General features: G+C 40.2%; 2 protein-coding genes across 2 annotated transcripts; one reads left to right on the top strand and one right to left on the bottom strand.

Annotated features, from left to right (window-relative positions):
* Positions 1-1,690: 1,690 nt before the first annotated feature.
* On the bottom strand, positions 1,691-6,749 carry LOC106916662 (LRRN4 C-terminal-like protein). The gene is made up of 2 exons (XM_014985096.2): positions 6,582-6,749; positions 1,691-4,563 (listed from the first exon to the last, which is right to left on the bottom strand). Exon 2 carries the CDS (start codon positions 4,548-4,550, stop codon positions 3,900-3,902), a length of 651 nt encoding a protein of 216 aa, XP_014840582.1. The 5' UTR covers positions 4,551-4,563; positions 6,582-6,749; the 3' UTR covers positions 1,691-3,899.
* Positions 6,750-12,078: 5,329 nt separating this feature from the next.
* LOC106916661 (uncharacterized) lies at positions 12,079-18,503 on the top strand. Its single transcript, XM_014985095.2, has 2 exons — positions 12,079-13,135; positions 14,425-18,503. Exons 1-2 carry the CDS (start codon positions 12,439-12,441, stop codon positions 15,381-15,383), a joined length of 1,656 nt encoding a protein of 551 aa, XP_014840581.1. The 5' UTR covers positions 12,079-12,438; the 3' UTR covers positions 15,384-18,503.
* Positions 18,504-19,252: the final 749 nt, after the last annotated feature.

Here is a 19,252-nt window from a genome sequence, read left to right as displayed (position 1 = left end):
GTGTTGTTCGTGAGTCAAGGAGCAGTAAACAGATGGGGGCTTTGCCTGGACTAATGTGGGCACTGCTCATCAGTCATAAGGAAGAAAGAGCTAAAATGAGAAGTGAAGCTCCAGATTTATCAATCCGTCCATATTCAGACCTTCACTGTGGTCATCATCCAAAGGATCGATCCTTTAACTGATCCCTTGGCGTCAGGCGCACAAGATGCCGACCCAACATCTCCATGCTGGAGGGAAAAACAGCTACTTCCTGATGATACCTAAAATTGGTTTTAGCTGTTAAGTTGTCAGTGCACCGAAGGTCAGAAGAAAGTTTTAATAGGAGAGGGAAGTATGTCTGTTATTTAACTTTGACAACCTTAACATGTAGATGTGCTGGAATTGGGTGTGTTTCGGTTCAGTTTAAAAAAAAAGGCGACCCACCAACTCTGACAGATCATAGCAGGTAAGCTAATCAACCAGGGCTGTGCTAGATTAATGACAGCGGTAGCTAATCTGCCACAGCGATCACTTATTAAATATCAAGTTTAAAAACATAATGTTACTATAAACATGATACTGTAGCGGACTGAATGCTCTATTCTTTGCGTGGGGAGTGTTTTTTGGTGTTGAACCGTCGCGTTGCTGTCAGTTGATATGGCAACGAGTCAGCGTGTGGCGTAGCCGACACACAGAGCAAGAAAAAAAAAGAAATATGAGTTTGAGTTGTTCTTCAACGTATTTTTTGTGTTATTTTTCCCTTTGCTGTGGTGCACTGCACTGAATTACTTACATCTCCAGGTGTCATTTAACGGAATAAGTTTTGTTGCCCTCCAGCGTTGTGCGCATGCCTGAAATTTCCGGATGTAAACAATGACACGCATGCGCTTTTGACAGCATAGATAGGGGATGTACAGATCTCACTGGAGGCATGGAAACTGTGATCTCAAGGAAAAACCAATGGATGGATGATTTCCTTGCTGTAAGTTTAAAATGTACACACATCTTCTTCTCTTTCTTAACTGAAGCTGAAGAACCAACCTAACTTTACCTGACAGTTACAAACGTCATTTAGCAGAACAGTCTCTGTAAGGGTCAAGGTTAAGAACATAATTTTTAAAAGTGCTTGGTATTTTTTTTCCATAATCACAAGAACAATTTAAATGCTCAGGAGCTTTTGCTCTGAACTGTATTCTAGCAGATAACATCAAGTTGAGTTCAATGCATCACATTTTCAAACTGCCACTGCAGTGAGCAGAAGACTTGGTCTCTAAATTACAGACATCTAACTGACTTCCAGACAGCACTTAAAAAAAAAAAGCTGGGAGCTGTGGAAGAACTGCGCTACAGCAGCCAGAGCAAAAAGTGAATTTACACCATGACCTGGAGACATGCAGATGGAGGCTTCAGCATGAGATAAACTGGGAGGATTAAAATACTGGATTTTTCCACCATTTTTATTTTTTTTTTATTGTGGCAGGAAACGCCTGCAGCGTCTCTGCAGCAGTGATTGGGAAGCCCCAGTCAATATGAAACAAGTGTTGCAAAAATTCATCTTCACTCACAAGGGAAATTGTATGACAGCTGGAAAAAAAAAGCAGGAAAGACTTGAGCTGATCCGGTCCAATGATGACAGTACTTCCGACAGCAAAACAGATGGAAAAAAACACACCCATCTTACAGCGCTTAGAAAAGAACATGTTCGAAGACATTTAGACAACAAAAAGTTTCACTTTATTTCAGTTTAATGGACAGATCTTTACAGACATACACAGGAACTGGTGAAATAATCTAATTCTTTATTCTTGCACGATTCAAATCAGGATATAGAATGATATCTATGAGAGAAGAGCAAAGTAAATTTATTCATTCTTGTTTTCTAATCCCACTATCTATTCACCTACTTAAAATAAATATGTAAAGAGTGCAATAAAACTCTCACAGAGAGGTTCAGAGAAAGTGTTTCTTTTATACAGCATCAAAACCTGCTTCCCAAAACCACTTAAGTTAAAATTTTATATAAATACATCTCTGGTATGAATTTATTTCAGGCCTCACACATAATTTTAGTGACAAAACTTTTGTCACGTAATTAAGAACGTAAATGGTTGACAGCCTATTTGAGCATTTTATTCTGTTAAAGGTTAAACTATGAGCATTTTCTTCTTTTCTTCAGCTCAATGTAAGTAGCTGAATGCAGGGACATTCACTTCTATGCAGATGATACGATTATTTATGAGACTCAGTCTCAAAAGGAATTGGTAAACTCTCTGTAATATTTATCTAACCTTTTTTAAAGGTTTTGAACAAATTTATCAGGTGATCTTTACAGTTCAAAAGACTAAATATATGTTTTCCACACACTTGGAAAGTGCAAACGCAGTTAAGACCTGTCTCACCGGGGGAAGGTTACATTTCCTGGCTTGATAATCACATTTAATGCCCATTTATTCCTCACATATTTTTATGTAAACAAATTTGATTGCAAGAAGAGTCAGCAGAGTGGATCTTTGTATTTGTATTTTAAAAAAAATGAATGATTGTGGTTATTGGGATCATTTTAGAGGTGAATATATAGACTGGTGGGCTACAAATATATTCCACATTGGCATTAAAACAGTTGAAAATCCTATAAAAACTAAACCAAAGCTGGATTTTTATTATTTTTATTTTAAAAAAATATTTTAACCCCCAAAAATGGTTAGTCCAGAGTAAATTATTTTCTTCAGTTGACATCAAAGTTGAAGAAAAATGCTGGATTTTTCTTAAAAATGTTGGATTCTGTGTAAAATACTGTTCTGCATTTCAGCTGTAAAAGCAAGGATTCAACCAATCAATTCTGTTCAAACTTAACTCCAGTGTAAATAACTCCCAGTCTTTGAAAATATTGTTTTTTTTTGTTATACTTAACCCAAATTGCCTTTCCAGAACAAATTCAACTTAGATTCATCACCACCCTCACTTAACTTTTTAAACAATTTAAATAAAAAAAAACCCAGCTTGAACAAAACAGTATCACTGTTTTAATTTATCTTTTTAAAATATTTATTCATGTTTATTTCTTTTCAGTGCTTTTATTTGCCATTTGTCTGTCAGGAGAGATACTGTATCTCATTGAACAATAAGGCACATTCCTGGTTAAATAAAGTAAAGCAGGGCACACAAACACATCACATTTGACCTTCTACCTACCAGAGCCTCTTTTCAGCAAAGCTCTGGTTTCAGTTCTGATGCTGAAAACCGAGGAATCAAAACTGCTCTGTTCTCTCATATTTAGAGAATTAGTCTGCAAAACCCTCCATTTTGGGGCTTTGGTGAGAGCCAGCTGTTAAATCAGTCGTTCGTCTTTGTTGAATGTTGTTTCGGTTTGGTCGCTACCGAATATAAATTAGTTTGACAATTATTTCTTCTTGATTGTACCAGAGATTAGTTCTCATTGATATTTTAATTATTTTTAGTTGAAGTGAAGTGAATAAATAGAAATCTTGTGATGTTTACTATTGATATGTAATGGAGCTCGCTGAGTTGAACAAGTGTTCATCCTTCAGGCTTGTTTTAACAGATTGCAAGACAATAATACTGGTTAAATGGGCCCAGCATCATGGTAGTAAAATATTTCCTTCCTGTTTCTCTTCATAATTGTTATTTTCATGCATCCTTAATTCAGTTGAATAAATCAAGTGCTCCTAAAAAAAATGCACCACTAATGAGGAGATGAATATAACCGGCTAGATATGATAAGGAGTTGATGAACCCTGTTTCCTGCTTTCTTGAAACAAACACTCAGACGTTCTCACAGTTAATTAACTTCAGCAACAACGGAGCGTTTCATGAGTCTCATCTCTCTGAGAGTGCAGTCTCTCGGTATTTCTTGTTTTTGTTTTTTTTTTTGCCTGGTTGCTGGCTCTCAGCTGAGTTCCTCATACATGCGCGGCCTCTCGTTTCTTTTGCCTCCTGCGCCTACACAACAGAACAACCAGCAGAATCAGCAGCAGGAGGCCCAGCGCCCCGCCGATGAGGCCTGCGGCCAGGGGCAGGCTGTTGCTAGCCGGGGTGTACTCCCCACAGGACGGGTCGCTTTCCCCTGCGTCGTTTACAGCCACCACACAGACCTCCGCTTTGTGGTGTATCTGCTTCAACGTTGTGCTCCTTTGGTCCTTCTTCACTACCTGCTTCTCCCCACCTTTAACCGTCACAAAATAAGATGTGACGTAAGAAGATGGCGCACACCAGTGAACCACAACTGCCGAGCCGTTCCAGGTCACTGATCTCAGAGAGGGACTTAATGGATGGTCCTCGGGCAAAGAAAAACCCGGACACGAGCAGCCATGAGAGGCAGCGAGGTCCTCGCAGGGGGTCTGGTTCTCTCTGCAGGAGTGGTAGTCGCACCATGGGACGGTTCCAGTACTTGTAGTCATAGTAGGAGTGGATGTCTCATCCAATCTGTCGTAGTCTTCTACGGGAATGACGGGATTTCTGGGAGGCACTCCAGTGCCTGCAGAGGACAGCGTAGAGAAACCCCTGATGGAAAGCAGGCACACGATCACGAGAGGAAAGGGACGTTGCGTCATGGCGGGCGATGAGCTGGAAATAATAAAAAAGCAGAACTCCATGAGCAGAGTAGGCTAGTAATGTGTTATGCGTAGTACTTTGAGGAGTACTATTACTACACTGTACTTTTTATTTTTACTTAAGAGATTTTATTACGAAGTATCGCTACTCTTGAGTAATATTTCTGGATGCTCTACCCACTGTGAGTCACTTCACTGAATCACTAAGAAGCTTGTTTTAACCAAAAATCATCACATAAACACACACACACACACACACACACACACACACACACACACACACACACACACACACACACACACACACCTGCAGTTTTTGTTGACGTTTCATCAGCGTCATTTTGAAAGAAATTGTTCCTCTTGCCTCATTTTGTAATTATGTTATTTGTATGAATTCTTATATTTTCGGTCTTTAAAATACCCAAAATGTCCACATAACTTTATACTTTGGTCCATCTGATGTCATTTTTAAATATTAAATGATTGATCAGTTACTCAGTACTTGAGTAGCCTTTTTACTAAATACTCTTTTACTCTTACTTCAGTAAAAACATTTTGCAGATGGCTACTTCTTCAATTTTACTTGAGTAGAATATGTTGAATAAGTGTTGCTGTTGCTTGCGTACAATTTGGGTATGAGTGGGGCTACATAAGCTGCTTTTTGTATATGAAACCAACTTTATCAGCTACTTTGGGTTTACAGCTTTGTATGGCGTGTCTTGTAAAAGTCTGCATTTCTCTTGAATTTTCACATTTTATCACATTAAAACTACAAACATTTATATATTTTATTTGGATTTTAACAGACCAGCAGAAACTTTAACATGTTATAGACAGAAGAAGAAACTCTGAAAAGTCCCCTTTATGATAACGCTCCTAAATAAAATCACATTTACATTGTGATGTAATATGGTTAATTAATATCGGAGAATAACTGAGTCATCAAATGAAATGGGAAAGTGTATGGCACAACTACAAACCCATCAAGCCATGAATGTCCACCATAAAAGGAGAGTATTTATCAGGTTGCCATAGTAACTACTGAGCTTTACCTATTTTGAACAACATAATTGGCACATATCAGTTTCTACATATGTGCAAAGGTGGTAGAGACGTGCGCCAGAATACTTTCAGCTATAACTATGCCACACGTTTCAGACTTTTGTCTCAATGAAAGTTAGCAAAAACAAACTTCTTCAAAATTTCAATCCTGCACTGTTTTATGTTTATCGCCTAAAATCATGGATCACAACAAAAAAAAAAACTTGTCAGTTGTGGATATCAGTGACAAAACGTTATTAAAATCCTGATTAAATACATTGAAGTTTGTCGTTGAAATGTAGCAGAATGGGAATAAGTGAAACGGGTATCAATGCCTTACTTTCTGTAACTTAGGTTTTGTATATCTTGAATGAAAGAGCCTGACAGAACAAACTGTCCTCTTACCGTTCACTGATTCATCATATTTTCTAAATTATATGACATTCAACTGAACAACTGTAACAAATTAAACTAGTAATTTAATGCAGGCTCATATTATTCAACCAAATCCCAGCTGGGAGCACAAAGCTATTTCACAAAGTAAAACCACAACGCTTGGCAAAAAGACGCAGCAAAACGGGAACACTTAATTAGCAAACCTTGTCACACGTTCCCTTGGTGATTTATAGTTGTTTACAGAATGCTTTGAAAAAAATCCTCACTTGTAAAGATTTGGAGGTGCTTCAGACTAAATCAGCATTCCAGGCGGCATTGCACAACTGGCCCCAGAAGCCTGCACGCCCAGGCAGAGAGCACAGTCTGGTCAGCTGGATCTGATTACAGGAAAAAAGTTTACACAAAGCGCGTACCTAAAATGTGATCTGAGATGGGCTTCAGTGGAGGAATAAGGTCCCAGGTTGCTCTGAACGTCCTCCGATTTAACTCCTCTGAATACCAGCTCACTGCCTGGTTTTTGTTGCAGATAAAAGCCCATTCGCTCATCCAAAGCATTCCATCCATGCAAGCCAGAAGAAGAACACATGAACGTACCTGTTGCTTCGGATTGCAGCGTTGATCAGAATGCGAGTTGAGCTTCTCTGTGTGCTGCGCCTCACTTGCTCCCTCTCCTCCTCTCACTGCCCTCTTTATGTTTCCCTCCTGCTCAACAATCACCTCCTTCTTTCTGCCTGCCTCCCCCCCTTGCACCCTGTTATTCCCGATCCTGCAACTGCAGCTCCGCCTCCCTCCCTGCCTGCTAAACACATTTGCTTTGTCACTGAGTGACGTGCATGCTTGGTAGTGATTTAACCACAATCTGATGTTAGTCAGATCATCCGCTATTGCAGCCAGGTTAGGTGACCCACAGAAAATCTGCTTGCATTCTTTAACCGTCTGCACATTATTCAGAGCGTGTCTACCTTCTCCTTTTTTGGAGCGGATGATTGAATGGATTCTGAGGAATCCCCACAGCAGGGCCTTGATTCATTGAGGCAAGTAGGGCAGAGGTTTTCCACCTGACTGGGCCTAAATGAAAAGAATGACCTGCAAAGTTGAAAAAAAAGAGCAATGTAACAGTATTTTATTAAATCAGCCTTTATAGACTCATAATTCATTTATTAAAAGAAGTCTTTTGCTACCGGTGGATAATCTGTAACCTTACAGTGTTCAGATAAATAAGGGGTGTCAAGCTCATTTTCCTTTTGGGCCCAATCCAGATTATGAATGCTCTTTAAGGACCGGTTGTGCCAGGATGTATTTAATAAAACCTGTTCACAAACTGTTAAAATATCAATGAATTCTTAAGATTAAATAATATTGAACATCTTTCATATTTAGAAAATATGATGAATCAGTGAACGGTAAGAGAACAGTTTGTTCTCTGTCAGGCTCTTTCATTCAAGATACACAAAACCTAAGGTTACAGAAAGCAAAGCATTTCCTGATTCTTTTTGCAATAAAAATCAAAGGTTTGTGGTACTGATTTGGAAATAGGAAATATTTGCGGTATTTGAGCTTGTTTATGATGGCGAATGCGAGTTTTATTACTCGCTGTATAGATAGAGGGCTGTAATCAAAAGCTTTTGACAGTTTTTGAGAAAAAAATCTGCAATAAACTCCCAACAAAAAGGTACGAAGATTTGTTGATTTTGCGTGAATTTCCATGATGAAACTGGAGGGACTGATTGATATAATTTGGCAGTGAACAGATAAAAAATTATTTGATTGATAACATAATATTTAAACACACAGTGTCTAGCCTTGAATCTAGAGGGCCACATAAAAAGCTACGGTGGGCCGGATTTGGCCCACGGGCCTTGAGTTTGACAAATGTGAGATAAATGACGGTTCTTTGAAAGCCTCTTTTATCCCCATTTCAGCTGTTTCTTTGCTCTGACTCATTATGAGCAGCATAAATCTGATTTACATGAATGGCTTCTGCTGTTGTCTTTCCTATTTTGTAACCCAGAGATGTAATCTGTGCCACATCATAGTTATTTCACAAGCAAACAGGAAGTCATAGATAGATACATTCAGTTTCCTTAACACCCAAGAATCAACTTGAAAAAGTAAAAAGTGCTTTAAAATGCTGTTTACTCCTGTTAGATTTCATGTTACTACCACAAACTTGGGTGTTTTTGGGTTTATACCAGCATGGTGATCCATAGCTTAATTTTGTTTTAGCTCCTGTTAATCTCATATTTACCAACTCTGGTCTGCTTGTGTCCCTGTACACAGAAAGCAGTCACACTCCATGATACTGCCACCACCGTGCTCCGTCATTGTGACGACATACTCAGACTCAGTTTTGCATCCAACCTTGAGTTACAAAGGTTTGTTTCCTACATGACTGTGGGAAACTACAAATAAAACCTCTTGTGGATTAATTATAATGCCTAACAACTATTAGACATTAGACATTAAAATGTCTAATGTCTAATAGTTGTTCTGGTGACAGATTCTCCCACCCGAGTTGCCATGTCCTTTAAACTGCTTCTCTTATAAAAACTGTTCAGACTCTTCTTTATCTGCGGTCTGATTTCCACTGATGAAACCTCAAAGGCCTTCGCAGCTATTGTTATACTTGGACTAAATTACAAACAAATGGAGTTTTTCTACGAATTAGACACAAAATACTGAGTTTTGTTATTGACCTAATACTTATTTTCCACCTTAATTTACAAATAAATTCTCTAAGAATCCTAGGTGAGTCCCTGGATTTTTTCTCTCTCATTTTTCTTGTTTTTTAAAACCAGTTTGAAATAATTGAATATTGTCTCTTAAAGCTGAAGTGTACCATGAAAATTACGTACCCCTCTCATCTGTCTACGTAGGAGAACTTGAACTTGCATAATCAGTGTCTGACTAAATGCTTTTTTTTTTTGCCCCGTTGTATTATTAAAAAAAATCTAAACTTTATTTTATTTTCACTTCACAATTATGCACCAGTTTCTATTTGGTGTAATACGCAAAATTCCGGACAAATTATTTTGCGGTTTGTGGTTGTAAAATGACAAAATGGCAAGAAGTTTCAGGACTGCGCATACTTTCGCAAGACAATTGAATATTCCAGGAAGACAGGAAGTCATAGATTACGAATTAAAATGTTTAGACACTCTGATCAGCTTAAGATGAAAGAATGCTTCAGGGTTGTTGTAAATATCTAAACCAGGCGAACTGAAGCATAATTCCTAGGAGAGCAATCACGGATATTTTTAACTCTTCCTGAGAAGACAAAGCTGAACAAGATGTGCTCCCGATATAGGTTAAAGGTTAATCTATATCAGGGAAAGAAATGGCTATGGGATGTTTTATTATCATTATTATTATCATTTGAAAGATGAATATATGAATCGACTTAAAGTGTCACTTTTTTTCTTGTCACTCTTCAAAAACCAACTTACTTGAATATGTTTTCCCTCATTTACATTGTGGTCGTGTTTATTAGCTTTTCCTCCAGTCCGTCTCTGTATAGGTGAGCAGAAAGAGAGAGGAGAGTGTGGGTGAGTAAGTGCGGACAGGAGGCATACGTATGTGTTTGTTGTGCAATATGGATTGTGTTTATCCAGTGGTTGTACCTGAGTTTAATACGTTGGCTGCATATGCGGTCATTAAATCGCTCAGCTTACGTTTGCAGCAGCTTTTAATGGAATGAGTCAGATGTGGGTTTGTGAAAACCATTCCTTCCACAATACGTCTATAAAATCCACCAGGAACAAATGTTTATAACCTTGAGGAAAACAATATAGTGCAAATGGGAGTGCTGGAAATTTAAGGAAAGTGGAAATAGGATCAGAGGGGTGAAGGGTATTTCTTTGGAAATGACACAATTTACTGTATATTTGTGGGACGTGTTGTTGCGCAACATGTTGCTTCTGTTCAACGCAAACCAGCTACATCAGTTTTTCCCCGCTGAACATCTGGCCGTCTGGGATCGGGAGACTGCTTACTCCGTCAGGAATGACTCCATCAGGAATACTTTATTTTAAGTTCTGAAATGGATGCAGTCCAAAATTGGAACTACGGGGCCCAATCATGGAAAAACCTAAGGAAATTCAGGAGAAATTATGCGTTTGACGTTAACCCTGCATATTTATGCATTTAAATCTGTGATCAGCGTTTGCCTCACATGGTCTAATAAAATCCTTTTGGTGCTTTTATTTATTGGCCAAATGGGAAAAGGCGAGTGTTATGAATTGCCCCCCTCGGCAATGTTTTTATGAGATACAGCCTTCTTCCAGCTAAATACAAAGAATCAAGGCCCTGATTCAGGATAATGATGTAATAAGCTCACTAACGCACAACACTTAATGGACATTATGTTCTACTGCTTTGCTTCACAACAAGACTTTGTTTGAAATAAAGCAATAACCAAAGGCATGAAATTAAAATACAAGAGAGGATCAGTGCTCTCCGCTTCCACAGAGCCAATAGTAATGTGAAATATGACAACAGCAAGATTTCCTAACGCTGATTATGAAATGCTCAAAAGAACCTCCACAAAAAGCTTTGCAGAAACTTTGCATCATCTCTAAATATACAACAGTGCCATGGAAAAGTATTTTGTGAAGTGCCTGATTTTGCCTTCTGAACTGCTGCAACCTGTCTTTGCATAGACTCGGCAACATGTTGAAAACGATTCTAGTGCCCTGCTGTCGTTGCACATTTACTGGTTGTAAATCCGTGATGCTAATCTCTAATTTTACCACATGCCGAAGATGTTCTACTAGATTGACATCTGGAAGCTGTGGAGGCCGTCGAAGTGCAGTGAACTCATGGTCCTGTTCAAGAAACCAGCTTGAGCTTGTATTATCCTTCTGAAAGGAATGGACAGGGTCAGCAGAAATGTTGAGGCAGGCGGCAGAGTTTCATGCTCAGTTGGTCACCCACACCATTACGCCACCGTTGATTCAAGCAGGATGAATTCCTGTTTTTATGCCAAATTCAGATTCTACCAGCTGAAACTGACACATCAGACCAGGTGATGTTTCCCAGTTCTGTGTGACTTACAGCCTCCGTTTCCTGTTGTCAGCTGGCAGGAGTGACGCTTCCACTGTCCGTTTTGTTCCCAGAGATGGTAGTCTGCATACCCTTTATTATAAGTCACCATTTGAGCGGAGTTGCCAGTTGCCGTCATCTGTCTGTTCTCCTTTTACACCTGAAAGATATTTTGTTCGCAGAGCTGCTGCGCTCTGGTTTGTTTTCTTTTCTTTTGGAACATTTTCTCTAAAATGGCTGAACGTCTACAGTTTCTGGAATACTGAAAGCAGCCCATGCGGCATCAGTAACTGTGCATTCAGACCCCATATAGAGAATTAGTGTAGACATGTACAAAAAATAAAAACAACAAAAATCATTTTTGAGAACACAATTTCTTTAAATAAATCAATAGATAGATAGATAGATTAAAAAAAAGATTTTATGTTGTGTTGCACTAAGAATTTTATTGGATTAAAACACATAAGAGTTTTTAATGTTTTTATGTTGTCTTGTCATTTATGTAAGGAGCTTTATTCTTGGAGATAAAAAAAAACATTCGTAATGTAGTTTTTTAGATGAAGCAAGGACATTGCTGTGAGTTTAATTGCAGCGGAGGCTTTTATTATAAAGACTGTATTTGAGTGGAGGCTTAGGACGCCACCTACAGGACAGTGTAGCCATAACAACTCATTTTGACTTCGCTTTTTCATTGTTGTAATATACATGTCCTATGGTGTGCAGAGTCCGGTAGGAAAATATTGCTGTACACCATATACTTATAAGCTAAAAGTACTGCTACGAACATTTGAAGAGAGCATTTCTTAGTTCCTAATGTTTCATATAATTAATTAAAAGGTTATTTTGGCTGAAAAGCTATTTAGAAAGTTTATTCCTAAATCAGGGAGTTATTCCTATACCGGTGAGTGTTTGTGTGTGCTGGTAGAAAGAGGAGTTCGCCCATCGCACCATTTATGTAAAGTCACCACTAATGTTTTCTCCTGACCTGAAGTGGTAGCTGCGCCTTTAAGTCTTCACTCAGGGAAACAAAAACACAAGCTCAACCTTTTGTTTCGTCATAAAGACGCGACAGGCCTCTGAGTGCAAATCTGGAAACAGGCGAGTCGTCGTGGAGGGCCGCAGTATTTAAAGTATCCTGAGAATAAAAGATGGGTTTTATTGCCGCCTGAAGGGTCTGATTGCCGGGTTTCTGTCGCCTCGCAGCTCCCACCGTCTCACCGCGTCGTTGTTTGTCTGCAGGCGGATGTTGAGGAGCGCAGTGTCGCATCTTCTGTTTTTTCTCTGCAGCGTCTGGCTCGCAGCTCGGTAAACAAATGTAACCGGATCAATTCATGCTCTCACACATTTCAACTACAGGGACCTGCGCAGTTTAAAGCCTTCAAGCATCAGAACAGCGGATAAATCGCACCCAATGACATCCAGGAGGACAGGGTACGCAGCTAGCATGGACACCTCTGCGTCCAGCGCGGGGAGCCGCAAGCAGAGCATCATCAACATCGCCGACAGGATGGAGCCCTGCTACGACCGCAAAGCGGACACCAAGGGCGGGTACGGAGCCTCTCAGGGCGGCGGCGTGACGGTAACCTCGCTGAAATCCCGCCTGGCCCCGACGATCCAGACCGCCATGTCCGCCGCCGTGGACACGCTGCTGGGGGAGGTGGTGGTCGTGCTGAACGAGACCCAGCAGGAGCTGCTGCACAAGGAGCAGGAGAACCAGAGGCTCAAGGTGCGGCTGGAGGTCTCCGAGAGAGAGCTGAAGACCCTGCAGGAGTGTCTGTGCAGCGCCCAGAAGCTCATAGACCAGCTGCAGGTCTCCTACACGGGCCCCCAGCAGATCGGCCAGTCGGTGTTTGGCCCCTCACTCTCTTCCATGGCTTCTCTGACCCCAGGCTTGGACCGGGACCACCAGAACCCCAGGAACGTGAACGGAGCAGGCGTGGATCTGGGTCTGGGCGGCTCCGTGGATGAATCTCTTCATGGCTTCGAGCCGAGAGATGAATACAAAATGTGCCAGCTTTCGATCCAGCCGGACGGTTCCGTGACGAACCACACTCTGGACTCGTTTTCCTCCAGCTCCTCTCACATGTGCTCAGACACCAGAGGAGCGGGTAAGTCCACAATCTGTGCCGCATTCATTCATATTTCATGCTTAAAAAACAAAACAAATATGGAGGAGAGGAAAGTGCATCATCTAAAATATTAACTTTGCAGGGCCTGTCACGGTAACTCATTTTGCTAAACGATTAATTGTCCCAGAAGTTATCGAGATAAACGATAATATTGTTGTTTTGAGACCATTTCAAGCAATATAATGGTAATGACATAGTAATAATGCGAGAACACATTTTCAAAGATCAATAAACTTTAATGTTCTGATGACCATTTAACACTTGAACTGGAAGACATTTTAAATATCCAAAATAAACAAATAAAAACTGAAACAACAAATGCATTCTTTGTAAACAAAATTGTCCTTCAAAATAAAGGGCTAGTTGGGACCAAAGCACCAAACTGAAGACTTTTATCATCAAGTTTTTGGTAGAAAGAGAGAAAAGAGAAAAAAAAATTATACAGGTGAAAATGTTTAAGTTTGTTTTAATTTATCACTCAATTAATTGATTAATTTCTCATAGTGACAGGTTTGATAGGGAATGAGAGAAACAATTTTAATATTATTTACTAGGAACAAATAATCTGTTTTTTTATGTCATGTCAAATTATTTCTATTTTTATGTATTTCAGTAGAAAACCCTTTAATATTAGAGCAGTTAAACCCTTATGGTACAGCCAGCTTTTTGTTTTCACTGTTAGTTTTACTTTATTTTTTATTAAAAGAGCCAAGTATTTGAGGTTGGAGGGCCTCTGGGTCATTTCCCTAATCATTAGTTCCCTCCACAGATTATCTCTGATTTAAATCTGGACTCTGGTTTGGTCACCTAAAGCAGTATTATTACTTTCAGTCAGAAGAAACATGAGGGTTAAATTAGGAGATTACTTTAAACTTAGATTTACCAAGGGTCTGAATAATTTGGATTTAACTATAATATCTGGACATAATGTGGCAACCAAAGCACACTGAAAATAATTATGTAATGAAGTAGTTATTATGAAAAAAAAAACCCTCAATGTCTTGAGAAGAGGCTGTGATAAAAACATTATCACAATCTCATTATTTAAACAAAATTACAGATTTAAACTGTTATAGTAACACAACAAGCTTGAGTTTTTATATGTAAGCTGCCTTTAAAGCAAAACTGGTCTAAGTTATTTCAGGGTATTTACACATTTAAGCTGTTAACTTAACAAGGCAAATTCAGGTTCTGGCCAGATTAGACTAGATGTGAGGATTTATTACAAAGCCTCTGTTCATACCTTTTCTTTCTTCTTTGACCTGAAGATGACCGGCAGCCTCAGGGTCCCAGTGGAGGACCCAGATTTGAGATCAAAGAGGAGCAGGGGCCACCGTCAGGTTCTGGTCAGCACAACAGGAAGGACAGCCAGGTTGGGGACGGAGACGGCTCGTCCCTTAATGTGGGGGACATTGCTTACGGTCAGGTTGGAGGTGAAGGAGGAACTCCGCGTTCTTTCTCCAACCCGCTACGTCACCAAAGACTCATGCGTGGGTGTGGCGGTGCCTTGCAGCCGCAGCAGGGAAGTCTTGATGGACAGAAACCTTTGTCAAGGACTTTTGGAGCAAGCAGAGGTGACACCGTCTCACCGGGCCGAGCCGAGGAGCCCGCGGGGCCGTCGGCCCCCGACACCTCCGGGGAGCCCTCGGCGGACCGGCCTCACCACTGCTTGGAGTGCGGCAAGACCTTCCGTCTGATCTCCAGCCTGAAGAAGCACATCCGCATCCACACGGGCGAGAAGCCGTACCCGTGCGCGGTGTGCGGCCGCCGCTTCCGTGAGTCCGGGGCGCTCAAAACGCACCTGCGCATTCACACCGGCGAGAAGCCCTACTCGTGCTCCGAATGCGGCAACTGCTTCCGCCACCTGGACGGTCTGCGCAAGCACCGGCGCACGCACACGGGCGAGAAGCCCTACGTGTGCGCGATCTGCGGGAAGCGCCTGAGTCGTCTGCAGCACCTCAAACACCACCAGCTCATCCACACCGGGGAGAGGCCCTGCTGCTGCCCCTTCTGCAACCGCACCTTCAAGGAGCCCGCGGCGCTGCGCAAGCACGTCCGGACGCACCGCGACGAGGGCGGCCACATGGGCATCGCCCCCAGCGAGGAGACGGACCCGGACGCCATGGACGACATCAATAACCTCCATCCCGCAGCTCCCTCTCCGCAGATGCGGTTCGGGGAGTGGGGGGCGGAGGAGGAGGACGGCTCGGTGGCAGACTGTGTTTAGGGAAGAGCAGAGAAGTGGTGACTTTAGAAATACAAATAAAGCATGGCAGACAACACTAACGCATTTCTGTTCCAGACTACCACTTTAGCACCCTAAAATGTAATTTTTATGTATTTATTTTAAAATGTCAACTTTTCCAAAGCCTTCTGTTTGAGTAGTTGAAACAAAGTTGTTGTTTCTACACACAAATACTCTAAAAATGTTCCTGTTAGCAGAAGTGGAACCACCAAATGGGTTCACGGAGGAGACAAAACACCATTAATCAACTTTAGATGTCACCTTTAGAAGTACTCAGGTTTTACAAATCAATCAATCAAATTTTATTTGCATAGCACATTTCAGCAGCAAGGCATTTCAAAGTGCTTTACATAATTAAAATAAAAACAGACATAGAATAAACAGTGAGAAAGAGAAAGAGATTTTAAAAAAGATTAAAAAAGATAAAAACATTAAAACCCGCACCCCTTTTAGGACTTCAGTTAAACGTCGTTTAACTGGGGCTCTAACTCTCTGGGACTTTAGTCAAAAACACCGTTTGACAAGGACTCCAACCTCTAGGTTTTTAGTTGAAACGCCGTCAACTGGGACTCTAAACCCCGTAGGACTTTAGTTAAACGTCGCTTAACTGGGACATTTTCCGGGGGGCTTTACATCATTAAAACGTAAACAGAAAGAGAAATGAAAAGATATTAATAAATGAATAAAAACTACAGATAAAAACATTGAAGACATCAAAACCCGCACTCTAACCCTGATTTAGCCATAAGCAACTCTAAACAGCTGGGTTTTAACTTGAGATTTAAAGGCACCCAGTGTTTCAGCTGTTTTACAGTTTTCTGGAAGTTTGTTCCAAATCCGTGGTACATAGAAGCTGAATGCTGCTTCTCCTCGTTTGGTTCTGGTTCTGGGGATGCAGAGCAGACCAGAACCAGGAGATCTGAGGGGTCTAGACGGTTGGTACAGCAATAACAGATCTTTAAGGTATTGTGGTGCTAAACCGTTCAGTGATTTATAAACTAACAACAGTATTTTAAAGTCTATTCTTTGAGCTACAGGCAGCCAGTGTAGGGACTTTAAAACTGGAGTTATGTGCTCCATCTTCCTGGTTTTAGTGAGAACGCGAGCAGCAGCGTTCTGGATCAGCTGCAGCTGTTTAATTAATTTATTAGTCAGACCTGTGAAGACGCTGTTGCAGTAATCAATGCGGCTAAAGATAAATGCATGGATGAGTGGATGACAAAAGTGCATGTCTTCAACAAAATCAAATTTAGAAATGTTGGAACTGACGTGAATTAACTTCGAGATTCAATTGAAGGTCAAAAAAGAACTAGAGGTCGACTGTCATATTTCACCCACATATTTATATTGGTTTTAAGGAAATTCTGAAGTTTCAAATATGCTTATAGGTCAAATGTTTGCTTACACTTATCATGGGCATGACATTAATTATTTTTTTGCCTTTTTATCTATTCTCAAAATTTTAAAAGGAATCTTTTTCCTGCTGAAACATCTGATTATAATCAGGAGATAGAACTCATTATTAGTACTGGATAATAAATCAATAACAATATATGTTACAATAGGCATGTGATCAAAATCAATAGATAAGTCTCCTAGATGTTAAATAATTTCACTGCACTGCATTCTGGGGGATGTAGGCAGAGGAAAGGCTTTAACTTCTCAGCCTCTCACGGATATTTGTGGGATCAACAACTCACTCGCTCACTCTTTGGTTACCTAGCAACTCACTCATTCTTTGGTTGCCAAGCAACGGACAGCAGCAGTTTCAAGTGTTGTGCCTCAGAACTGCTTAAAAATACCCAACCCTCCCCACCCCCCAAAAAAAAACGACAGAGTGAAGGGAGAACGTGAGTACAACAGCTGGAGAGGAAATTATGGATAAAACAGGAAAGGATTTATCACTAGCTTCACTTTTTCAGGGCTGACGGAGAAACTGTTGCTCAACACGATACAGTCGTTTGTTCTGGTGTTTTTATGTTTGAAACAATCACCTCCTTTACTCCTCCACACATTATTTGCGTAACCGTGTACAGATGTCTGTCTCATTTTACCATTAAAACTGTTTCTCCAGGAACTGTTCCAGCAGTTTCCAGGTCATGGCAGCGTGGAGAGCTTCTGGAACATCCCAACCAATCGGCGATGGTTAAAACTCGGACATAATTTGGCGTTTCAGCAGCATGAGGACTCTAAACACATCCAGTCTGGTTTTAGATTGGATTCCTCTGTGAAACATATCTTTCTCCAGTCTGTAGCCATCCACCTCAGAGATTTCTCCACTTTTTGCTGTTGAATCACCGCTTGGCGTTATTGAACATATCTTAGTATTTAAGGAATATAAACCGAGACAATATGAAAAGGTAAGGATTTACAATCCGTATCAGCCTGAAACAACTCATCTGTAACATGGATTTTTATCAACTAATTAAATGAAACGATAGAAAAGAACAGACACCAGCAGCACACGCCCATAACCAGTTCGAACCCATTGTTTTAACCGCCAATATTTCAACGAAGCCTTTCTGTTCTAGGATTAGTTTCACTGTCATCAGCTGGTTCCTCACCTCCTCACACCTGTTCTAAATGTTTCTGTATATAGATAGAGTGAGCTTCGTTTGGTTTTAACTGGGTCTCCTTTTGTAGATTAACGTTCTCGTGCAACAATGATGTAAAACTGTAACTTGATTTATGATTTTAGGACGTCAACATGCGATGTAAATACTTGACCTCAGCGTTTTCATAAAGGCTGTTGGGGCACTGAGCTTTGAGCTACACGTTGGTGTTATTTGACATATATACCAATATAATCTCCAACTATATATAACAGTATGGTTACTCTCAAAGTCAGTAAAACATATTAGATGATGTGTATCCAAGACTTCACAGGCTAAAGTTGTCTCTGCCCCAGATAATCAATTTTATTTGACCCTCCAGAAGGACCTCTGCATGTAGGTTAAAGAATGACATTGCTCTTAAAAGGTCAATGCTACATATGTAATGAGTGAAGTTTTATATGCTTTTGTGAACTACAACAATAAATAAAATCACTTTCAGCCTTTTTAGGTTCTGTAAATATGATTATATTAAAGGACTGTGTTTCTACTTATTGTCCTACTGTGCTCTTTTGTTTGTTTCTCAAATTGTTTAAGTATTGATCAGTTTAGACAAAAAGAGTGCATCCAAACCTGGAGGCCTAATAATGCGTCTCTTTTCTCAATTCTAACAAGATGCCTACATATATTTATGTTTTTTTTCCTCATGTCTTCAGTTTTCTAAAGAATAAAAATTGAACAATAATCATTAAATCGTATATTTTTTCTCTAATCTCACCATAAGTCTTCTCTTTGAAAGTTTACAAATGTATCTTTTTCTCATTTAAATTCACCACTGCGAACTGCGACTCTGGTGTTTCAGTTTGCTTTAGGTGGTTCCTGGGTTTTCTCTTGAACATCCTAACCAGTTTCCTTTAGAAAATTTGAATCAGAAGGTTGGAAGTTGGAACCAACTGGATATTCTTGCAAGAATGTGATCCCGAGTGTCACGGCGATCTTAAGAGATTTAACACAAAAAAAAAAAAAAAAACTATGTGTATGACCGTGCTTTTAAAATGACTTGTTTTAGATTGTGCAATCATTCTAACCTGCGTTTATTAGCCTCTAACCAGTAGGAGTGTAAGTAAGTGAATCTGATTCAATTCATGACCTGTTAAATTGAAGTTGTTTTTCTTGAAAGAACAAGTTTCTCCTTGTGGTGGAGCCAAAGGACCATAAGATTCCTGCAAGTTTACGATTTAGAAGACGGTGAACTCTCAACACTAAAATGAAACTAAAGCAGTCTAACGTGTGTCACAA

This window comes from Poecilia mexicana, unplaced genomic scaffold (genome assembly GCF_051168715.1).
Source record: "Poecilia mexicana isolate PSO_F unplaced genomic scaffold, ASM5116871v1 scaffold_14, whole genome shotgun sequence".
In the NCBI taxonomy this organism is placed as follows: Eukaryota; Metazoa; Chordata; class Actinopteri; order Cyprinodontiformes; family Poeciliidae; genus Poecilia; species Poecilia mexicana.
The sequence above is the reverse complement of the archived record's forward strand: the minus strand, read 5'-3'. Positions and strand labels throughout refer to the sequence as shown.

Coding starts and splice junctions, on each gene's coding strand:
- LOC106916662 (XM_014985096.2), bottom strand. CDS start 4,550: ATGACGCAACGTCCCTTTCCTCTCGTGATCGTGTGCCTGCTTTCCATC.
- LOC106916661 (XM_014985095.2), top strand. CDS start 12,439: ATGACATCCAGGAGGACAGGGTACGCAGCTAGCATGGACACCTCTGCG. Junction 13,136..14,424: donor CTCAGACACCAGAGGAGCGG/GTAAGTCCACAA, acceptor TTTGACCTGAAG/ATGACCGGCAGCCTCAGGGT.